The sequence below is a fragment of the Gossypium hirsutum genome, chromosome D09 (assembly GCF_007990345.1).
Source record: "Gossypium hirsutum isolate 1008001.06 chromosome D09, Gossypium_hirsutum_v2.1, whole genome shotgun sequence".
Lineage (NCBI taxonomy): Eukaryota > Viridiplantae > Streptophyta > Magnoliopsida > Malvales > Malvaceae > Gossypium > Gossypium hirsutum.
Window position 1 is genome coordinate 35439670 of NC_053445.1, and position 23890 is coordinate 35463559.

At 33.1% G+C, this 23890-nt stretch overlaps 2 protein-coding genes across 4 annotated transcripts; both read left to right on the forward strand.

Moving 5' to 3' along the window:
- The first annotated feature begins 341 nt into the window (after positions 1–341).
- On the forward strand, positions 342–5151 carry LOC107891719 (uncharacterized protein At1g51745). Of its 3 annotated transcripts, none has more exons than XM_016816591.2 (3): positions 342–848; positions 2667–3667; positions 3787–5151. In XM_016816591.2, exons 1-3 carry the CDS (start codon positions 817–819, stop codon positions 4755–4757), a joined length of 2004 nt encoding a protein of 667 aa, XP_016672080.1. In that variant the 5' UTR covers positions 342–816; the 3' UTR covers positions 4758–5151. The 3 variants fall into 3 exon arrangements, with proteins under 3 accessions (XP_016672080.1, XP_016672079.1, XP_016672081.1); XM_016816590.2 differs by having other exon boundaries at positions 351–548; XM_016816592.2 differs by having other exon boundaries at positions 373–494.
- Positions 5152–6251: 1100 nt separating this feature from the next.
- Positions 6252–22565, forward strand: LOC107891718 (isoleucine--tRNA ligase, chloroplastic/mitochondrial). Its single transcript, XM_016816589.2, has 22 exons — positions 6252–6453; positions 6970–7168; positions 7386–7540; positions 7615–7716; positions 8571–8640; positions 10011–10123; positions 10320–10388; positions 10862–10969; positions 11767–11917; positions 14053–14284; positions 14413–14699; positions 14873–15009; positions 15707–15854; positions 16073–16204; positions 16701–16829; positions 17921–18048; positions 18147–18311; positions 19058–19183; positions 19616–19689; positions 21174–21423; positions 21535–21714; positions 22004–22565. Exons 1-22 carry the CDS (start codon positions 6364–6366, stop codon positions 22244–22246), a joined length of 3288 nt encoding a protein of 1095 aa, XP_016672078.2. The 5' UTR covers positions 6252–6363; the 3' UTR covers positions 22247–22565.
- Positions 22566–23890: the final 1325 nt, after the last annotated feature.

Sequence of the window (23890 nt, forward strand, 5' to 3'; positions counted from 1 at the left end):
AAGCTAAGTAAATAATCATTAGAGGTAAAAACTAGAGAACCAATAATTTTGCTTAATATTTTTATTTTTTCTTTTAAAGAATGAGTATTGGATATTTCTACACATATATTACAGAAAGAAAATTTGAAAGGTTTAAAAACAATTTTCTCTTATATTCTCTCACTTTATCTATGTTTATTTAATTTTTAAAATTTTCTAATTTTTTTAAAAATATTTTATATATAATCAAGGTAAAATTGATAGAAAGTATAAAAATCAGGGCTAAAATTATTATACCAACTATAAAAAATGTGAGAAAAAAAAAAGAATTTAAAAAATTTTAGTATCAAATTGTAACTTTTATTTACTTCAATAACTAAAGCAAAAAGTTTAGCCGAAAATCATTTCGTCCCTCTATCTCTGCTATTCATCATTATCTGTACCAAAAAGGAATAGTTTAATTGAAAATAGAAATGCAAAGCTCGGATGTCTTTTTCTTTAATGATTGAACACAGGTTTTTTCTTCTCCAGCTAGGACCTTTTTCCTACATAAAACCCTTCGAGTTTAGGTTTCTATTTCTCTTTTAAGCCTCTTATCTTTTATTGGTTTATGGGTTTTAATTGCATGCATTTTTTTTGTTATTTTTTAAAATTTCTTTTCCAAGTTTTAAAGGGCATATGCACTTGTTCAAGCAATCAACATTTTTGGTGGTTTTAGAGTGTGGGTTTGCTTCAAAACGGAGTTTAAGAACCAGCTCTTAAAAATCAGATTTTTTTTCCTTTGGCATTTAGTTTTTAGAACAATTTAGTGGAAATGGTTCCCTGTGGGGAGCTCCAATGAATCCAACATACAGGGCATTAACAAGCATGTGAGTCCCATTCTTTGAAATCTCTTGGTCACTGTTTAGCATTTTTGTTTCCCTTAGTAATTTTAGTAGCTTTCATTTATGTTGATGATTCGTTGTTCTACTTTTCTCTTATTCAAGTTTGATTGTTACTAGTTTTGGTTGTTTTTTTCTTTGTCATTTTTGCTATGTTACTCGAATTCTTTGTTTTTCTTGAACTACTTGTGAGCGACACATGAATGCAAGGACATGACCTTTAAGATTCTCCGAGTACATGAAGAACTTAAAAATTTAACCATACCTATGTTGGACAAGTTTCATATCCAACTCTCAAACTCAATTTACAGTAACATAGCATTTTTGGAACTTTTGTTTTTGATATTGTTTAATAAATAAGATCCTGAAAAAAGTGAAAACACTTGGATCTATTTAGTTTTCTCTTACTCTATTGGCTTAATGTGTATATATGTATGTGTGTGTGCACACGAGCGTTTGAAGAACTTGTAGTGAAGTGTATGTGTGTGTGAAAAACTTGTAGTCAAGTGGCATTATTTGTTTCATGACAGTGTATATATTATCTATTATGTTGCTCTGACTCTTTATTAGTGGCATTATGTATACATATGTATTTGAATAACTTGTAGTGAAGTGGCATTATTTGTTTCATGACAGTGTATAAGTTTATTATGTTGCTTTGACTTTTTATTTTTCTTTAAGTATCTGCATTCAACATGGTAGATATGACCCTTTAAGGAAGCTCCATATATACGGGGAACTTGAGCATACCAGTGTTGAATACATATCTGTATCTAACACTTACATTCAGGTCTGAGTAATATAGTAAATCTATACCCTGTCAGTGCATCAAATATAAGTTCATATATATATTGTTTCTAAGGAGAAGATTGCAAGCTTGCAGTTTCAACCTATATGGCGCACTTTCATTTACATGTATATTGTTTTACTTTTTGTGGCAATATGGTGGAAAGTTCAGCATTTTGCATCACATTGAAAGGCCTGCTTGTTTGCTGTGGTACATTATGGTTTACACTGTTATAGTGTATAGGCATTGGTTAATTAAGTTCATATATATATTGTTTCTAAGGAGAAGATTGCAAGCTTGCAGTTTCAACCTATATGGCGCACTTTCATTTACATGTATATTGTTTTACTTTTTGTGGCAATATATGGTGGAAAGTTCAGCATTTTGCATCACATTGAAAGGCCTGCTTGTTTGTTGTGGTACATTATGGTTTACACTGTTATAGTGTATAGGCATTGGTTAATTAAGTTCAAAAGATAAATTTCTAAATCAGTTCATTAGGTGAGTATTTGTCAGTAGAGGCTGCCTATGTTACCGGGACTAGGGTACAAGTTCAGATACAGTTATGTTCAATTATTTTGAGTTTTCCTATGTATTAACTAAATATGCACCGGACACATGTACTTGAAGAAAATGTAGAATTGGAGCTACATAGGAGGATGTAACCATCCCTTTGTCGCAGTTTTCACCTTGTGTAACTTAAGTACTATCTCTTGATCTGATAGAAAATAACAAAATTATATTTACATATATCGATTTAGATTCATGGTTTTGCCATTATAGCTTATATCTATGTTATGTAAAGTTTAAACCTCGCTAAATGCAGAATTGTTTACAAGTCAAGCACATGCTGTGATGCATTTTCTTCTTTTATTTTCTACAATGATCGAAACCCCCTTCCCTTTAGAATGATTTGTTTTTGAAGTTCAGAATATACAAATTTGGTCATATGATCACCATTGATAGTGTTGTTATTTCTCAAATTTGTTGACTAATTTCCTGGCTTTTTTCGATTTTAGGGACTGCTGTGATATTGAAAAGCCTAAGAGGGTCAAGGCTTTTCACAGTGGAGACTATGATGAATGTATCGAGAAAGCAATGGCTGCGGCAACAAATTCTAGCAAGAAAGCAGTGAAATATGCTCAAAGAAAATATGCTATTCTCCATGCTCTTGAGATCAAGAGTGAACATTTAGTTGAGGATCATTGTAGTTCGGCCCGAGAATCACTTACTGGTTCTTATTCTGGGAAAGAAAATGAGTATTTGACTGATGAAATGAGTGAATCCGAGAATGACTCAGATTCAGCTCTGGAATTATCTAGCCCTTTCATATCCTTTGAAGAGCCAAATCATATTAACGGTACTAAGATGCACTCTATGTTGGTAAAGAGAACAAACACACCAAATGATTCCAAGGATGATGGAACAGAACGAAACAAGCGGATGAGAGGACTTGAGGATCTAGGCTTGGGTGTTGAATCAAAAAGAAAAGCTGAGGCTCCAGGCTTGCTTGAGCTAGTTCAACAAGACAATGCTTCATTATATGGTTCAAACAACGGCCATTGCCTCTCTAACGGAGACCATTCATCATTGATAAAAAGGAAGAGATCACAACTGGCAAATGTTCACAAATTCTCGAAAAGGAAATATCACTGGCGACCATTAACCAAGGTTTTGGCAAGTACAGCTATGGTGTCGGTTCCTGTTGTTTGTGGTGAAGTTCCAAGTTCAAGTGGTTTGTCCCTTATGGGACTCTCTGACAAGAAGTTTCCAGGAATGGATTTTAATGAATCCGGGGAAAGTGTTTATGAAGTAATTAACAACAACAACAACAACAATACTAATAACAACTCGGATAATACTGGAGTTTCATGTGAGAATTGTGTCTCAAATGCTTTTGAACATGTTGCTGATGTATCTCAAATTAGTAATACGACAAAAGATGATGAAATTTTCGGCATACCAGGTATTCTAGGTCAGCTATTTGATGTCCCATTTGTTGAAGATAAACCATCTGCAGGTATTCTAGACTGACCGTTTATAACAAATATAGCATTCTTATTATCATTGCATCTCTTTTTGTGCATAAACATTTATAAAATTACATTTGTATTGTTTGACCTTCTACTCTCATGGCAGATTTTTCTCCGATACTTGTATCATGTCCATCTGCGATACCTGAAGTTGGTGATTTGGGAAGGCGAGCTAAAATTGAAGGACATAATGAATCTGGTTTTACGAGATTAGTTGCTATCGATACAAATAGTACTAGCCAAAGAATGGAGGAAGGTGCCACGGAATGGCAGTTAAAAGGAAAGAGAAAAGTGAGACAAATAAGTAAAATTCATAAGCGCGGCTTGAGAAAATATGTGGACATGGATGATGAATCAAAACACTCGTATGGTTTTTCTCGGGGTTCTGATCAGAAAGTTGAAGACCAGCTCGATGGGTTCCGGGACTGTAAGTCTATGTCTCAGGAGCCTCGAGTGAAGGGGCCGATAGTGGAGGCAAAAATACTACCTGGTCGTTCTATGACTCCTCGAAGGTCACTTCTGTACGATCATTGTCACTATACTGTTAACTCCAGATATCTGATGACAGAATTTCATGGAATAACTGATTCTACTGATTCATCATTATATGATGTTAGGATTGAGGTGAAAGCTAACTACCGGCCACAGCATGTTCAATTAGTTTCCCTTGTGAGTAAAGTAAATGGGAAAGCCTTAATTGGTCATCCTCTAACAGTTGAGGTTTCAAGTGATGATTGTTACTACGGCGATTTGACTCATGAAGTTGCTATCGAGTGCACCGAAGTTGGTCATTTAGTGAAGCAAAATCCCGGTGGACTAATCTCTACAAAGAATATGAAAATGGAATCACGTTTCCCGCCACGTAAATCAGCTAAGGTGAAGAAAACTGGATTTTCATCTAAGAAGACTCGGAAATTGTCTTCACTGAATGGTCCAAAGCCAGGCGTAGATGACTGGAAACTGGTGACAGAGAAGTTCAAGGGTCATGAAATAGCTTGCATTGCTGTAAAGTTAGCATTCAGTAGGATAAACGAAGCATTGAACAACTCCAACACAACCAACACACCGCGTCATTAACATCCGGCAATTCATGAATAGGTAGTCCTTACTACAATGATTGTCGCCATTTCGGTGTTTTTATTCATTTGAAAAACCTGGTAGCTGTTTCATTTTCAAAGCCTCGAATAGAAGCAGCAGCGGCCCGAACCGTTGCATTCAGCGGGAGGTAGAAGGAATCCCAGTTGTATGATTGAATTAGCATTTTGTTGTTGTAGAAAAAGAACATGGTTGGAATATGAAGGATGATGAAGATGGGTTTATTAGGCTTTTCTTTTTATACATGAAAATGTAACATTTGTTGAGGTGTAAAGGCAAGGTAGTTAGTAGTTAGTAGTTAGTAATGTAGTATTAGACGTACCCTTTTTGTTCTGATCTTGGTATGTAGTTGGAATGGTGTACTATTTTAGGGTTATCAAAATCTTTAAAATTTTAAATTATCAAAATCTTGTATCCATTGGTCAAAACTGGTTGAAGCATATTAAAAATTTGAAAGAAACTACTTGAGCTTTACATAGTATACCTCTCTTTGTTTATTATTCATAAATGGCTCATAAACAAGGTTTTCACGTTATTTAGGATTTGTTTAGCCTTTTTTTTCGTAAATTATAGTGAATAATGTGATTTTGAAAAATATTTTTAAAAGTTACTTGATTTAGTACTGCCGTCAAACATGAAAGTACAAATATATGCATTTTAAATAATACATTAATATTACGAGATTTTAATCAACAAATTATTGTAACTTCTGAGTACTATTGTGATATAAAAATTAAAATTATATGTTCATATTTATAGTTTGTAATGAAAATTTAATAAAAATATTAATTTTGTTAGGTAAAAAGATTTTTTTAATTTCTTTCAAATTTGATATTGAGAAAATTGATCCCTTTAAAAAAGCCAAAGCTGTGTCAATTTTGGAAGTGAGCAATTAAAGACAATTAATCACAATGTTAATTTTTTTTGTCAGTGGTACATATTTTTTTATTACTATAATAACAAGTTTAGCCATCAAAGTTTACATATTCTCTCACTTTATTTTTGATTTAACAAAATTAGTCCGCAACATTTTCTCAAATTGGTCTTATTTTAATAAATTTAGCTTGCAACATTAGCACATTTGCATAGAATATATAAAACAATAAAGGCTAAATTTGTTATTAATTATACTTAATTGTTCACTTTCAAAATTAGTAAGGATTATCAACAAGTGATTGGATAAAATAGTAAAATACATTACACTCCCAAGGGAAAGACCTAGGTTTGAATCTTGGAGACTCCATTGTGGGGCGGGCCAATCATGAACCACAAACCCCAAACATAGACATGATATAAAAAAATTTGGCAATAATTAAATTGCTTCTTTTTTTTAAAGGAATCAATTTGCTAATATGAAATTTAGAGGGTTTGAAGATGCAGTTCTACCATTTTATTATTAAAATTTTATTTCGGGTCGGGTCGGGTGTAAATCTCCATGTCCTAAAGCTAAAATGAGTACCATAAAAAAAGTGGTTCGTAATTATCCACTTATTTTTCCCTCTCACTCCACCTTTCAATCCTGGCAATAGATGGAGTGTTTCCATAGCTGAAAAACAAAGCAATTTTTTTTAGAGAATTGAAAGCAATAATGTCTTTCTTCAAATCAGTTGCGGCAAATTCGTCTGTTTTCACTCCCAGGGAAGCCAAAATGGCGATGCGGCAACCTTCTGCTTATAGGGTACGCATCTTCTTCATCCATTCTTTGTGCCACACAAAGTGTTCGATAAAATGCCATAGAGACTGCAAAGGGTTTTCTTTTTGGCCATTGGGTCTTTATTTCTTTTACTGACAATTGCGATACATATGCAGCCTTACTCTTTTATTGACTTTGATGTTGCTTCATTAATCTTTGGTACCAAGAAATAGTGTTGTTTGCATGTGAATTCTAATCCCAAAAACGAAAAAATCAGTTTACTTGTTATTGTTGTGGACTTTGGTCTTTTACTTGTTTACCTTGTAAGATGCACGGTGTTTGTGTCATGCTTTTTTCCTTTTAGATGAAGAGTTACTGAAAGCGATTAAAGTTGCTCTGAACTATGATGTTGCTTTTTGCTTGAAATTATTCAAATTGATTGTTCAAAGCAAGTTACTATAATGTTATGGTGGAAAGGTCCTCAGCCTCAGAAATTCATCAGAATATGTTAATAAACAAGTGCAGTTTTTGTACTGATAGTAGCATGCTATGTATGTACAGGTATTGTCGCAAAGAGCTGGTTCATCTCTTAGGAAAACCACTTCTGTTAACTTACTTTATTTCAGAGGAAGCTCTTCAGTTAGAGTTTTCTCTTTCTTAAATATTGCACGCTATTCAAGTTGTTCCGGAGAGGAGTTTTATTCTTCTTCAAAGAGAAGATCTAGAGGACCTGTTATGGCTGCGAAGAAAGCATCTCAAGGTCAGGTTCATCATATATTTTCTTTAATGGGAGACATTAACGAGTTAATCAGACAGTGGCTGTTAACTTATCTTTTTGTTCACCAATCTCTTTCCTTTTCTCTCCCCCATCCCAACCCCCACGACAATGGCACATACACAAATGTGCATTCGTGATCACACACTTTTTCACACTTTTAGATTTTTAATAACTAATTAGCTTGTTTGCAATCATCCAGGTCAAAAGGAAGAAGATGGAAGGTACAAGCATACTGTTGATTTACCAAAGACAACATTCGGCATGAGGGCTAATGCTTTGGTGAGGGAACCTGAAATTCAAAAACTGTGGGATGACCATCAAGTGTTCAAGAGAGTTGTTGATAAAAATGACGGGGTAGGTTTACCATACACTTATTCCTGTGTTTTATTTATATAGACTTGTTATCTTAGATTTAGTTACTTTTTCAGGGAAATTTTGTCCTTCATGACGGCCCTCCATATGCCAATGGTGATCTACACATGGGTCATGCATTAAATAAGATATTAAAGGATATAATTAACCGTTATAAGGTAGGTATTCTGGCTTCTTTACCTTGGAAATCTAGTTTGTTGCCCTTGAATTTCGATTTATGGATGCTTTTTCTCTGTTGTGGGGTGCACAAGATCAGAAGAGCAATAAAAACAAGGAATTTGAGTCTGTTAGCCATTGTGATCTAAATGCTTTTTATTGTGGTCGCTGAATTTGATTGAAAACACAATGTCAAACAAGACAAAGTTTTGACTTAGAATCTGTCATGTGTTGTTTGCAATCGCAAAAGTAGGTAGAGATCTGTGTTGTGATTCCGCTTGCTTTAAGTCACAAACACAATGCCAATTTGGGCCTGAAACTCAAACTCAATTATGCTCATTTCAGCAAAAATAATGGAAAAGATAAGGAACTTGAAACTCAAACTCAATTAAAACTGATAAGTTGCTGTAGTATCTCTGAATGACGCTTTTCCTTTAGATTTTGAGAACTTATTTATTGTTATAGAACACTCTTGCTTCAACTCTCTGCCTGATCTACTCTTCTGAGGCAGTTTAAATTGTCTATTGTCTAGATCTAGTGATTTAATTGTGGCTTTATTTATGGAGCATGGTACTTTAAATTTGTTTCAAATTCTGTTAATGAAGTCTTCAAGTTTCTGTATCTGTAACATCTGTCTAACCAAGATAGTTTTGTTTGGTATTGGCCCAAACTATTGACTATCAGATCATAAACACACTTTTTGCTGCAGTGATGGCATCATATCATCGATATTTGCTGTAATTTATTTTGATCTTTCCCTATTATATTTTCTTTTCAAGTACCTTATTTTTTTCTTTCTTATAACTTCAAATCAAACAGTCATCATCTGTTTTTACTTTGTTCTTTATTTGGACAGCTTCTTCAAAATTATAAAGTTCATTTTGTGCCTGGTTGGGATTGTCATGGCCTGCCAATTGAGTTGAAAGGCAAGTATCACTAAGGTCGCTGCTTCTGTTTATTAAGATGTTAAAGTGATCCTTATTCAAATGCTACTGAAAAAGGTGCACCTAGAAATTTGAGAAAAGTAGCTGTATAAAATTTGGATTTGTTATTGATAATGAATCTATATGTCTAGAGTTTTCACTTAGGCAAGTTGAGTTGAGTTCGGGTTGAGTTGTTTCAGGCCATAGTAAATTCTATTTAAAGTGAATATAAGTTTAGGTCATTTTTTTTATTCAAGTTGTCTTAGGTTCAAGTCATTTCGGGTTCAATACTTGGGTTACGGGTCAATTTGTGTCCATTTTGTTAACTTTTAATATCAGTGCAGATTGGTTTTGGACAAATTATTCAAATAAAGTTCAAATTTATCAATGGTAATTAAGTTATTTAAGTGAACTAGGGCATGTGGACCTGCCACATACTTTCAATTTCTTTTTTTAAATTTTTAGTATCATAAAGATAATTTTTTTTCTTAAACATAACTGTCAATGAATTATGTAAAATTAAGATCATAACAAGTGCATTAAATGCAAATTGCTAATATTATACTTCTTTATGCATGTTTATGTCATAGAAAAGATTAACAATATGCTCCTGGTAAAAAAGTATTAATGATTTTTTAGGGATTGATATTTAATTTAGTTTTCAATTTTCATGGCTTGATTATTATTTTTGTTAAGACTTGTATGTTTTGGCTTACACAATCAAACTTAACTCCAAAAGTTTGAATGGTGTTAATTATTAGTTTTTAATTTATAAAGTAGAATTTTATTTAAGAGGTACAAAACTAAAAAAAAACATCTAAAAGACATGGAAAGAACTATGAACATTGTTTGCTTTAAAATATAGTTAATCTTTTTAATAGATAATATATGCTGTTTTACTTTTTTTCACTAAACGGTAATCTTTTTGGACTACTTTTTGAAGATATATATTATTTTGTTAAGTTAAAAAATTGTTACCATGATAAATTTTCTTTTCAAAATTTGAATTATTATTATGGAAGATAATAATCAAAGTTATATTTTCTTAATATAATATCTTATATTTATTATTTTTTATAACATTAATATTTTTTAAATGTTAAAAATTATACTTCATTAAATTTTGGGGTCAAGTTAGGTGGGTTTTGGTTTATTTTTCTGGGTCAAATTGGGTTGGGGCGGGTATTTCTGGTTTGGGTCAACTTCAGTAAATATTGAATGTTATTTTTCAATAATAGATATATTGGCCATAATGGAATATGTCTCATTCATGACAACTTCATAGCAGGGTCATTCATACCTGACTTATGAGGAAGCTCAAAATCTTCCCAGTTGAAATTCTAAGTTGACTATATTACTTCTAATTGTAACAGTTCTTCAATCTTTGGATCAAGATGCCAGAAAGGATCTAACACCACTGAAATTGAGAGCGAAGGCTGCCAAATTTGCCAAAGCAACTGTCAAAGCTCAAATGTCATCATTTCAGGTGTTAACCAGTTTGGCTTGTTTTAGTTGATTCATGTTATCAATGAATCACTGATTTTTTAATGAACTTACCTTTTAAAGCTTTTCATGGTTAATAGTCACATTGATGATATATTTATTTGTTTTTCCATTTATTAATGTTGGTAATAGATGACTAAAATTTGCAATTGAGTAGTTTGAATTTTAAATTTTTGCAGCGCTTTGGAGTTTGGGCAGACTGGAATAATCCTTATCTAACATTAGATCCAAAATATGAAGCTGCCCAGGTATCTGGTACAGTCTTTCATCGTTTTACTAACGAGTACCTAATCATAAATCATAAACGTGCAAATTTTGGGTGCTGCAATAAGATTTACAAATTAAGTCAAAACTTGGTAAGAGGATGGGAATTTTCTTTTTCTTCGCATATTTTGCTAAAAAGAAGGGAAAGAAGGAAGAAAAGTGGGTCATTGATACAAAGGAGAGTTGCTGTGAATTATAAAGGAAAATAATTCTAAAATATTACCTTCCTATGATTTCTTTCCAACATTAGAGTTAACTGTTGTTTCTCTTCTTTGAGACCTTTAAATTATCTCCCACTCTTTCTTTTACTGATCTACCATGAGAAAATGTGTAATTCAAGTTCTGATTCTAGCACATGCCCTGATAAGATGCCTTTTGGGTACCCTTATAAAATCTCTAATGAAAGTGGTGTATTATTAACTAAGTAATTGTTTTTTCTTGTATCTACATCTGCCAGATTGAAGTGTTTGGCGAGATGGCACTTAAAGGTCATATATATAGGGGTAGGAAACCAGTTCATTGGAGTCCATCGTCATCTACAGCACTTGCAGAGGCTGAATTGGAGGTAAAAAATCTATTTTCCTAGTGTCCCCCCCCCTCCAAAAAAAAAAAAGAAAAAACCAACACATAGAAACATAAAAAAGACCTTACAAAAAAAGAAAGAAGAGAAAACTAGAAAAGAGAAATAAGGAAACTGGGGCAGTATAAGCATGTCATTCTGAATCACATAATTTGGTATTACTTTTATGTTTTATGCTAGATTGTATCCAAAGAGATTCCATTGTAGTTAGAGACTAGTCACTGTACTTAAACATGTCTGCTACATTGTGGTTTCCCTTGCTGTTTCACTATGGAGATCTAGGAACAGCAAGTATAGTTGGCATGTTGTTGGATTTTTTTCTTTTTTTCTGGCACATTAAAAAAAGAGAAAAGGACCCAAAGAAATGAAATATGAAAAAAAGTATATTTAATTCTCAGCTTTAATTGTTTCTGTTTATAATTACCATCTGGGTGCCAGCCAAGCATAACTCTGCATAAGTAATAAGGGTTAATGTTGCTTATCCAAAAAGAAACAAAAAAGAGTACTTTCCTGTTATGCTGCATCACACTCATCATAGTAGCTAAAGACTAATAGTATGTGAAAAGAGATATATGCTTATTTGGATGGAATAAAAGTTGGAGGGTTGAATATCATATTTATGTAAAAGAGTTATCCCTTTTATTTTTCTTATTACTATTTTTAAAACTATTGTTGTAATGATTTATGACTCTTCTTTCAGTACTGATCTTTATTCTTGTTTCCTCATGCATTTCTTCTAGGATTGCTATGTTTCTAATTTTCTCATTTATGTCCTAATGCAGTATCCAGAGGGTCATGTTTCAAGAAGCATATATGCTCTTTTTAGAATGGTCAGTACACCTTCAAGTAAAGATAGCTTATTGGAAGAATTCTTTCCAGATATATGCCTAGCAATATGGACTACAACTCCGTGGACTGTTCCAGCCAATGCTGGTATGTCTTCTTTGACTTTTCCCTGCATTTGCCCATATCACTGTCATACTTGTCCTTTTCAGCTTGTTAGACATGCATCTTACAGAAGTGTCGCATCCTTTCTTTAAGTTGGAATGGTGGTCTGTATGACAATTATGGCAGTTTTGGCTCCTTTTTAAAACTTGAGTAGGCATCTTATTTTTGGGCCTTTTGGTAGTCTTTTGTCACCATTGAAATGTTTTAAAGAGAGATTTTGGTACAAATATCCTATTAGGAAAATACGCTTATAACCTATCTACCTTTGGTTCTTAATTCTATGTTTCGTATAGCAAATGGCCCATTAACCTTTTTAAAATTTCAATCAAACTAACATTACCTATAAATAGCCGTGTAAATAGATAATTATTATTCCTTTTATTTATGGTGGTCAAAATTAATTTATCAAGGACAAAACCTTAAGGTTTTAGTCACCTTTGATGAGATGAAAGGTTTCAATCTCAAACACATGGTCATAACATTGAATCTGAACTCAACCGAACTCAATTTGACCTTAAAAGAATCAGCAACTTGAACCGGAAAATGACCTAAATTCAAGGGTCTGTTTGATTGACGGAATTAATTTTCCGGAAAATCATTTCCAACTTTTCCAGTGTTTGATTGGCGGAAAACATTTTCCATTTGGAAAATGAACTCCAAAACAAGGGAAAATGGGTTACATTTTAGGGAAAATGTCTTACCTTTACAATTTCCGTAAGACATTTTCCGTGCTCTCCTCTCTATCGCCTCCTTCATTCCTTCCTTCATTTCCGGTAGAAAACTGCTTCTGTTTATCGATTTTCCAATAATTTGTTTTTTTAATTATTCAATACTTGTTTTTTTAACACAATTACAAATAATTTATTTGATATTAGTTTTTTTCAATTTATAACGATTAATATTGTAGCTTAATAATTGAGTATTATTATAAATAAATCATTGCAATATAAGTAAAAATAATTTAAAATATAAAAATTTATTAATATATATTAATATATGTAAAAACAACTTTTCCGAAAAATATTTTCAAAAAATCTGTCAAGCAGCAAAAAATATTTTACACAGATTCAATCAAACACCAGAAAATATTTTCCAGTAAATCATTTTACAGAAAAGTAAAACATTTTCCAGAAATCATTTTACGGAAAATATTTTACTGGCAATCAAACAGACCCCAAGTGTCAAACTTGAATGTTAAACCCGAAATCACCTGACCCGAAAATCCCACCGATAAACCTAAACTAAACCAATCCAAAGCTGACTTGAACCTGAAATTTTCAAAACCTGACTTGACCTGATCCAGATTGGTGCAACTTGAAACCAACTCTACTTGCCAAATTGATAGGTCTATATAGGTCTTATGTCACCAGGTATGTGGGTTTAGTGTTACATTGTTGTTGTTCAGCCTTGATATGACTTTATCTCTATTAATATCTGATGTTGCTAGAAATTTCATGCTATTTTTACTCTTCAAGTGTTTGATTATCCACATTAAAAGACCAGATTTCTTTAAAAATAATTTGTGTAAAAAAGAATATGTATAAATAGACATATAAGAAAACGTGTTAATTGGTTTTAAAAATTATATATTAATTGTGACCGGGTGGATGCATACCATGGTACTTTCTTGTATAGGTATTTAAGTTATATATTGAATTCTAGTGACTAGTGATCATAGCAGTAGTTTCTATACATGCACTTTCAGCCTACAAAATCATTATAGGTATATCTAAATTGCAAATTATTAGTCACAGATATGATAAGGGTAAGATACAGGCGATCTTAATGACTATTTGATTTTTCAAATTTATGGTTATTGCTTTACTTTTAACTTGTGAAAGGTCACGTGTGACTAATTCTATTTAATCAAATTATTGTCAAATAAATCATGTTATTTGGTTTTGGTTCAATGTCTATGTTAAGCCAATGGTACTATAGGAAAACTATCATTGAATTTGAAGATGCATAAGCAGCTAGTCTATAAATTCTTGCTACTTTGGTTGTTTGAATGTTTGAGGCACTGTACTTACCTGTTAAATTTGTGCTGTCTAGGTTGATAACAAGTATTTTGTTCATTAGTCTGGAGAAAGAATTGACATCTCTCTTCTACTTCCTGTCAGCTGTTGCGGTGAATGCCAAGCTTCAATATGCTGTTGTTGAAGCAAAATCATTGTCAGAAGATGTCCACCCATCTGCTGGAAATAAAAAGAAAAGACTTGGAAATATTGTGACAGAACCAAAGATGCCTTTCTTTATAGTGGCTTCTGATCTTGTCCCAACATTAGAAGCAAAATGGGGAATTAAGCTCATTGTCAAGAAAACACTATCGGGTTCTGATCTTGAAAACTGCAGGTTGAATTAAAACTGAAATATGTAGTTACTTTTGAACTAAATAATCCAGTGCATCATTTAACAATGCATGTTTGGGGAATTAAAGAAATTGTCAATTTGCTGATCATAGATTTTACTTGTGGTTTCAGGTATGTTCATCCAATTAACAACATGGAATGTCCTGTTGTCATCGGAGGAGATTACATTACTACAGAATCAGGAACTGGATTGGTTCATACAGCCCCTGGTCATGGTCTGGAGGATTATGTGACTGGTCTGAAATATGGACTGCCTATATATTCTCCCGTAGATGATGATGGAAAGTTCACTGAGGAAGCTGGGCAGTTTAATGGGCTTGATGTTCTTGGAGATGGTAATGCTGCAGTTGTCAAATACTTGGATGAAAAATTGTCCATTATAATGGAAGAATCATATGGTAGGTTTTTCATTTAAAGCCCATCTTTCTACTACTTCTATTATTGTTGTTATTATTATTATTTGTGATAATTTTATAAAGGTCTGTTGTTGGCTGCTATTCTTTTTCTGAGGTATTGTTAAACAAAAAAGGGTAGCCATGCCAGTAATCACCATACCTATTCGGTTATGCAGAACATAAGTATCCATATGATTGGCGTACAAAGAAGCCTACTATATTTAGGGCAACTGAACAATGGTTTGCATCAGTGGAAGGCTTTCGTCAGGCTGCTATGGATGCTATTGGTCATGTAAAATGGATTCCTGCTCAGGTATTTGTTTTAATTGGCATTGGAAGTAATCTTTGAGTAGAGAGAAGGAGATTCAAACCTGACTTTTAGCAGCAGATGTATGCACCTTTCATTGAGCCTATGTGAATAATGTGATTGAATATGAATTCTGTGTTATGTAATGTTATCCCACATCGATTAAGACTTAGGTCTTCTGTAGTCTTATATTCAAGTTGAGTCTCTCCACCTTGTTTTCAATTGGTTTCATGTTGGATGCTTAACATGAGGTTGTTCACATGTGGGCTCTTGTTGAGCTCGTGAGGGCCTCACGTCTGTTAAGTCTTTGGTTTCTTGTCTTATATTCAAGTTGTGTTTCCCTATATACTGCCAGGTAGTTTTAGGTTGGATGCTTAACACTATGTGAAGTAATAAAATATATTCAAGCTCATTGGTAATTTGCCTTTCACATCTTAAATTTTAATTTGCTTTCCTCTCATTTTTCTACTCTATCAAGCAATGGATGAAAATAATTACCTTTTCTTTCTATTTTTCCGTCTTTCCTGTCAAGTGCACCAACAGAAAGGACAAAAATATTTTCTTTCCATTTTTCTCCTTCAATCTTTCATCTTTCCAATTTTCTTTCCATTTTACCAAGCAAAGCCTTGATTTTATCTTTTGAAAAATGGTTTCATTTATGTTGACAATTATATGTTGGTATGTTTTGTTAATGGCATTTTAGGCACAAAATAGAATATCTTCCATGACTTCCAGCCGCTCTGATTGGTGCATATCAAGGCAAAGAACATGGGGCCTTCCTATACCTGTCTTTTATCATGTCACTTCAAGGGAACCTCTTATGAACAAAGAAACTATTGATCATATCAAATGTAAGATGTCCTCTAAACCTTACTGCCTTAGTTTATATTTTTCCCTCACTTGATAATCTTTCTAGGATTCATTAGTGATATTTTTGGATTTCTATTCAAGTTGGATTATTTTCCACTGCTATGACAGTCCGTAATTATTGCCCTTGTACGCTACTTTTAAACTTCTGTGGAGTTATTAAGATTTCATGCCATGATATTTTGGTCATTTATTGTGGCAGCCATTATAGCCCAAAAAGGCAGTGATGCATGGTGGCACATGACGGTGGAGGACCTGCTACCTGAGGAATATCGTGATACAGCATCAGAGTATGAAAAGGGTACAGACACCATGGATGTCTGGTTTGACTCAGGTTTGTTCACTTAGGGGTCAACCTTCAAGTGCTTTGCTGCTTTTGAGAAATAGATTAGAATGTAGAAGTTGCTTGGTCTTGCTTGAGCATCATCGCAAGGTTGGGCTGTCATTGCCACTCATTAAATTGTTATGGTTGTGCATTGGAAGGGGATTGTGGTACCTCAGGACAGCTGGTTAGATGAAATTCTTTGGCGTGGAGTTTTAGCAAAGCTTTCCCGAAGGTTGCTGACCAATGAGGAAGAAAGTTTTACTTGTGTTGTATGCTAGATTTATGATATGAAATAGATTATATTGTTTTTAAACTTCATAGAACCTCTTTTCTGGTTAGACTACAGATAACACAGGGACATCATTAAATGTTATGCAATTATTTTCCCTTCTTTCATTTACTGTTCCTAGCTTTGAATTCTGTTACTATAGTTGAGAAATGGTTAATGCTGTGAAATATTTCCTATATAGTTTTCTGATGTTTGATAGCTGCTCATATATGTCAGGCTCCTCTTGGGCTGCTGTCTTGGGAGAAAGAGACGGCCTTAATTTTCCTGCAGATTTGTATCTTGAGGGTACAGATCAGCACCGTGGGTGGTTCCAGAGTTCCTTGTTAACAAGTATTGCCGCAAAAGGTATCAATGTTGAAAACTAAATGTTAACCCTATAAACAAACGGTTTTTAAAATGCATAGTTCTTTTGTTTTGCACGGTGTCATTCTTTTATTTTCTTGGTATGTCTCTTTTTCAAGTTTGATCCTTTTGTCGAAAAGAATTATTCTAGCCATAAGGTCAAGTGAGAAGTGCATCCATATGTTAACATTTGTGAATTTTGCTAGGAAAAATGGAAGAAACAGAGATGGTTTATTTCCCTAAGACTATATTTAACTCTATTAGCATTGGTCTCCTTGTGGATACTTGTCACCTTATCTTGTTCCATTTTGGGTAGTAAATGATAATGTCATTTCATTTTTCAGAATGACTGTAACTATATTCTTGTATTTTATTTTCCTTTCCTTGCCATTTTTAGCAAAGCATTTAAATACAACTATCAAAAATAAAATAAACCTTATTATATTATGTTTTCATAACTAGCGATCACCATGAGACAGAGTGTCTGATAGAGAGCAAGGAGATACAGATTGGAGAGAAAACTGAGGGAAAGTGGAAAGTAGAACAAGAGGGTAAAGTTTCATTTCGATACCTTAAATCTCAAAATCTCAATGATTAAAATGGACCGAAATATCAGTTAATTCATGATTACCGAGTGCAATTGGTGAGATAAGGAAGCAATTTGTAGGTTGTAGAGTACACCAGAAACCAAACAAAATTCCAAATATAACCTTGATGACTTATCATCTCAAAATAAGCGAAACAGTAACACTAAATTTCCTAAATAATATGCTATTCTCAATATATATAACAATTGTGAGTAAACCCAACAATATATCCATGTAGTTAATAATACTTAAATATCTCATGCAGCTTCTTCCTATTCTGCATCAATGACTGTAAGTACACCTGGTTTCTATAATAAGTAGTCCTTATGAACTTTTGCGGCGCACTAGTGGTTGCTACCAATTCTCTGATTTGATATTAAACTTGCTTGTTGAATAGAATTATATTACTGCAATGTAATAGATTCCAGCATGTCTGTTGTTGCAATGTCGTTCATTCAGTTTGGATATGTAACCCTGATTGGTTGTTCTTTCTTCTCTACCATCCAGGAAAGGCTCCGTATTCCAGTGTTATAACACATGGATTTGTATTGGATGAGAAGGGTTTAAAGATGAGCAAATCTTTGGGGAATGTTGTAGATCCTCATACCATTATTGAGGGAGGGAAGAACCAGAAGGTTAGTTTTTGGCAATATAATCCCCTCCAAATTCTTTCTTTCTTCCCTGTTTCTTTCAATAGATATAGCTTCTGATGATAATTATCTCATGGTGGTAGGAAGCACCTGGCTATGGAGCTGATATCATGAGACTCTGGGTTTCTAGTGTAGATTATACTGGTGATGTGATGATTGGGCCACAGATCCTCCGTCAAATGTCTGATGTATATAGGAAGCTGAGAGGAACATTGAGATATCTCCTTGGGAATCTGCATGACTGGAAGGTATGTTCTAGTTCTTTTTAAAATCAACCTTCAAAGTCCCGGCTTCACTTGTTACCCTGTTTTCCCTGTTACAGTGGGTTTGGATGAGGATTTTGAAATTTTGAACTGAAAACATTTAAAATTGCTCTGTTTAGATGAATATTTTTTTAAAAGAAATTTTAAGTGCTAGAATATGATGAGATAAAAATTTTAGTAGAAAGTAATGATGTTATAGATAGAAAAAGAACAATCTGCTATCATTTAATTTGTGAAATAATATTATTAATAATATGTAAAAGAAAAAGAAGAAGATAATTTAAATCAATTTTTTGTTGTTAAGAGTTAGATAAAATAAAAGCTGCTTAATATGAAACATAACAGATGCTCATTTAAAGGACTTGACAGGTTTAACCTCAAGAGGTGGAATTTGAAATGAGAATTTGAGTCATCCAATTCCCTTATTCAAATTCTAAGAGTTTTGAGAATTTAAATTTTTATCATGTCAAACAAGTTTTATTATTATTTTTTCTTTTTGGTGAATTTCTTTACGAATTAAATCCCTCATCAAAACGCACACTTATATTTTCTCCAGTAGATGATTAAATTACTTGCTAATTCTGTTGATTTTTCACTACCTAACCTGCATACCTTACACAAAAACAATAAATATATGATACACTCAGAAGAAGAATTTGAGAAGCGTATTTGCATTTCTTGGTTTGTTTCACATCATTTGTTATTTACAGTTTGGCCTACTTACATGGCAGGTTGAAAATGCTGTCTCTTACCAGGAACTGCCCATGATTGATCGGCATGCACTGTTTCAGCTTGAAAATGTTGTAAAGAATATAAGGGAGGGTTATGAAAATTATCAGTTTTTCAAAATATTCCAGGTATATATATTTCAAATAGTATATTGAATTCATGATTTCTGGCAAGTTTAGCTTCAAGCTAACTGGCATTTTGGAGTTTTAGTTATTCCCTAAAGTGCAACAATCAGTGAAAAGTTGTTGGTCACAGAAAATGCTTTCTACACACTTTCCTCTCTGTTAGTTTTTCTCAATGATAATGGCACCCTAACAGACATCCTACTATGTTTTTCTTCTTATTGAGATCCTACTATTGGACAATGTAACAATACTGTGAGTAAAAAGTTGAAATCGCAATATGGTTCCAACCTTCAGCTTTTTGTTGCGTACGGTAGTCTTGGGTGTTTTTGGTAGCTGCCTTACAGTTGACTCATTTGCTATATAGTAGATCTTGTATTTAGCTAAATGCACATTATTGCTTCCTTTCTAATACTTACAACTTTTTCCCTATTTCAGATCGTACAACGGTTTGTGAATGTTGATTTGTCAAATTTCTACTTTGATATTGCCAAAGATCGACTTTATGTTGGGTAATTCTTTCCCTAATGTATCATATCTAGATAGCTGTTCCACTTTACTTTTTCTTCATTATTGTGTTCTAGTAGACCCCCTTTTATTGAACTGATGATTAGAGTGTGAGTCTTTGTATGATATTGGTTAATATCATTTGCCTCTTTCCACATCTTGGACAAGTTTTTGGAGTTCGCATTGATTTAATAACAAGAATGACTTTTACTCCAAGTATAAACAAATTCTGACAGAGTACCAGCTTTTTATATGCAAAGACAGGTCACTGTGGGTCTTATGCTGTGTAATTTTATTGTTGCAGTAATTTACCATCAGTAACTATGTAGTTTAAACTAGAGTTCTCATTATTATGGTTTTTTGCTTGCACAATCAAGAGCAAGACTGCTTCAAAATATTTTACTTGCTAAGAAAGTTGGTTAGTGTTCTTTTCTTTTATATCTAGGCAATTCAGGCATGATCATTCTGCATGAACAAGTTATAACCCAACAGTTTATTTCCGTGCTTAATGCAATGCATCTATAGATTTTTATTTTTTTATTTTTTTGGAATGAGTTTGCTGTTATTGTGATGCATTTGTATTTAGCTTAATAAACTTGATCAACAGACATTCAGCATATGGATGCAGGATAAGAGTTCTATATGCTATTGATCGATTGAATTGAAACATAAACTGGTAGTATGAGTCATGGCTTGGGATGTTCATATGCTTGGAACTAGTCTTAAAAGTGAAGGAGTGCATGTTCAAATGTTTCTTCTTCTTGCTTTCCCTGAAAGTTCTTTAATTTATTTCAGGAAAATAAGGTTGAGTAGTCAAATGCTGAGTTAATATGTTTTACCCATCACTTAACATTTTAGTTTCCATTTATTTTATTATTGGACGGAATTGATGCCCAACTGATTCTTTGAGCACTGTTTAAGCTGCTTGGAGCATTCTCCGTTTTGAAATTGCTGAGCTTTTCATATAATTTTATATTGTTTCCCTTATTTGAAATTGCCGAGCTTTTTATATATGGTAAATTGTCTCCAAGTTTTAGGAACATTTTACTTCATATCTATAGATTGAGAATCTTCGTGTGTCATGTGCATTAAGACATTTTTGGATAACTGATTTCTTATTTACAGCCACAAATCATTTGTCAGTCTGAAAAATGTGACTGAGTCTTTCATTTCCTTGGGTCACTGGCCATCAACTGGTAGTTTTGGGGTTAATACTGATATTTCAGTAACAAATCCAATAAATCTAAGTATGGCCCTTGGTGTATCGAGGTTTTCTGGAAAGGGATTGTGTGCTGGTTCTTTATTTAAAGAATAAGCTGGATTTATCCAGCTGTACTTCGCATTATAACTAGTAAAGAGTTTCAACCACAACCAACCATTATGCATAGTTTACTTTTTGTAGATTCTCTAGTCTTAAAGAAAGTGATCATGAAAAAGTATCTCTTTCTCTTTCTCTCTTGTTTTCCTTACTAAGTTTGACAATTTTCAGCGGCACGACAAGTTTTACAAGGAGAAGTTGTCAAACTGTTCTTGCTGCGCATCTCCTTTCCCTATCCAGGGTAATTGCTCCTATTTTGCCACATTTAGCAGAGGATGTGTGGCAGAATCTTCCTTTTCAGTATACCATCAAAGACGGTTCTATTGCTGGTTTTGTTTTCGAGTCAAAATGGCCATCTGTGAATGAAAAATGGCTCGCATTTCCAGCTGAAGAAGTCGATTTCTGGGGAAAGGTCCTTGAGGTAACCAATCTTTTAAACGTAACAAAATGTTTAATCTTGGATTTGTTTATTTGAGAAATGCACTAAAATTGAAGACTGGCAAAGGGCTAATGTTTATCTTGTTGATACCAGCTGAGAACCGAGGTAAACAAGGTGCTGGAGATTGCTCGTGCCGGGAAGCTAATAGGTTCCAGTCTCGAAGCAAAGGTTTATCTACATGTATCTGATGCCAGCCTGGCATCTAGATTACTCGAAATGTGTTCAGTTAACAATGATGCAGACGCCTTACACCGCATATTCTTAACGTCTCAGGTAATTTTAATTTCATTTACATATATACTCTTGGAACTGAGTGATCCGTTATATTTGATGGCTTGCCTATGTTCGAATAGGAATTCACCAATCAGTTTAAGCTGTAGTTAGTCCATTTTCCCCAATACTCGGAATTCTCCTCGTCCAAGGTTGGCTCGGGCTGAACAGATAGTCCGGCCCTTGGACAGGTCTAGTTGGAAACAAAACCTTATTATTAACTTCATGGATTACACTTCTTCACGCATAATTTTTCAACACATGTTCTTTCTTCTCAATGGAAATATTGCAGGTAGAGGTAGTTCCATCTTTAGACCATGAACTTGTTCAAAATATTTCACATACTGGAGAGTACGTTGTCGAAGATGACAGGGTTTGGATTGGAGTATCAAGGGCTGACGGCTCAAAGTGTGAGCGATGTTGGAATTACTCGCCTCAAGTTGGATCTTTTACGGAGCACCCTACCCTTTGTGGCCGTTGTTTTAATGTTGTTGGTATTCAACCAACACCTGCAATGGCAGCAGCCATCAGCTGAGACCTAAACTCAAACAAATCCGGCTGAAAATGAGGTTAACCTGGAAGTTGGCCGATCTTCGTTTCAAGCTTCCCAGTGTAGCCAATTTCACGTCCAAGCTAAAATATTACCCATTCTTTGCAGAAGAGTGTTAAGTCAATCAATTTTTCTGCGTACATGTGACCTTTCTGCAAAATTACTAAACTTTGCACACAAAATATAGAACAGATTACTAGAGCTGGATTTAGGTAAGATTGTTTTCTAATTCAGTAGTGTCCAATTTGAGCGATTATTTAATAATAATTATTAAAAATTTTACAATATAAAAATATTTTTTTTACATTTTCTTGAATAGTAAAAAGAACTCATTTTATTTCTTCCAATCCACAACCCTCTATTTACAAATGACTTGAAAATAACTCCATTTCTAATTCAAATTTTAAAGCATAGATTAATTGGATTTGATCTTAATCAAAATCCCAAATTGAAATGGTTCGAAATAATTTAGAATTATTCAAATTCAAAAGTTAAATTTAAATGGAAGAAATGAAATGCATGGAGCCCGAATAATGTAAAAAACATGATGGAAAGGTAATCATGGAATTTTTGAAAAAAAAAATGGAAAGGTAATCTTATTTTAGTAAGTGGTTTATTAGATAATTGAAAAGAGAAGATTTTGAATACTATTTGAAATTCAAAAAAACTATGCGAGGGAGGGGGAGGGGTTATTGAACGGCTGGAAAAGGCTCAAGTCCGCTTACGAAAAATAGAAATGGAGGCGGATTAGTTTTGAGTGAATGGATACTCTGAGATAGAACGAAAAAAATTAAATTTGATTAATTCAACTTATAAGATTTTGGAACAACTAAAAAATTATAAAAATGAAACAATTTACTTTGAACAACAAAAAGCGATTAATCAAGTCCGACAACGGATTTTCCAACAAGCTTTACAGGGAGCACTAGGAACTTTGAATAGTTCTTAAACAACGGGTTACATTTACGTACTTTCCTTTTTAATTCATAAATAAGAGTGTAATGTGCTTTAACGCACTTGAACCCAGCTTTCCTGTATTGACAATAATATTCATGCCAATTAAGCTAAAAGTCAATCAATTTATTCTTTTAATACCCTAATTTGAAAGAAAGTGAGAGAAAATGAAATAAAATTATATTTTATTTCTAAAACGATATTTTTATACTTTGTTTATTTTAATGACTTTTTTACATTAACTCTCCTTTTCAAGTCTTAACCAAATAAAAAATATGTTAAAATTATTTCCCATTCTTTTTATTAATTTTTAGTTATCCAAAAAAAATATATATATATATATATTTCCTTTACCCTTCTCTTCAACTTTCCTTCCTTTCCTTTATTATTAATTAACCAAATTAGATTTTAAAGATCAGTTATCATCTACCTAAAATTTGAGAGTGTTTGAGTAAAAATATTAAACTCGAAAATACGCTGAAGTAAAAATATATTATGTAAGTTATATATTACTATAATGTATACATCATGTTAAAATGACGGTATATAAAATTATAATAAATAAAAAATATAAAATTATTAAGTATTAAATTAAAAATTATATGAGCAGGTTAAAATGGGTTTGAGTAAAACATTTATAAATATGAGCAGACTTGAACAAAAATTTAGACCTAT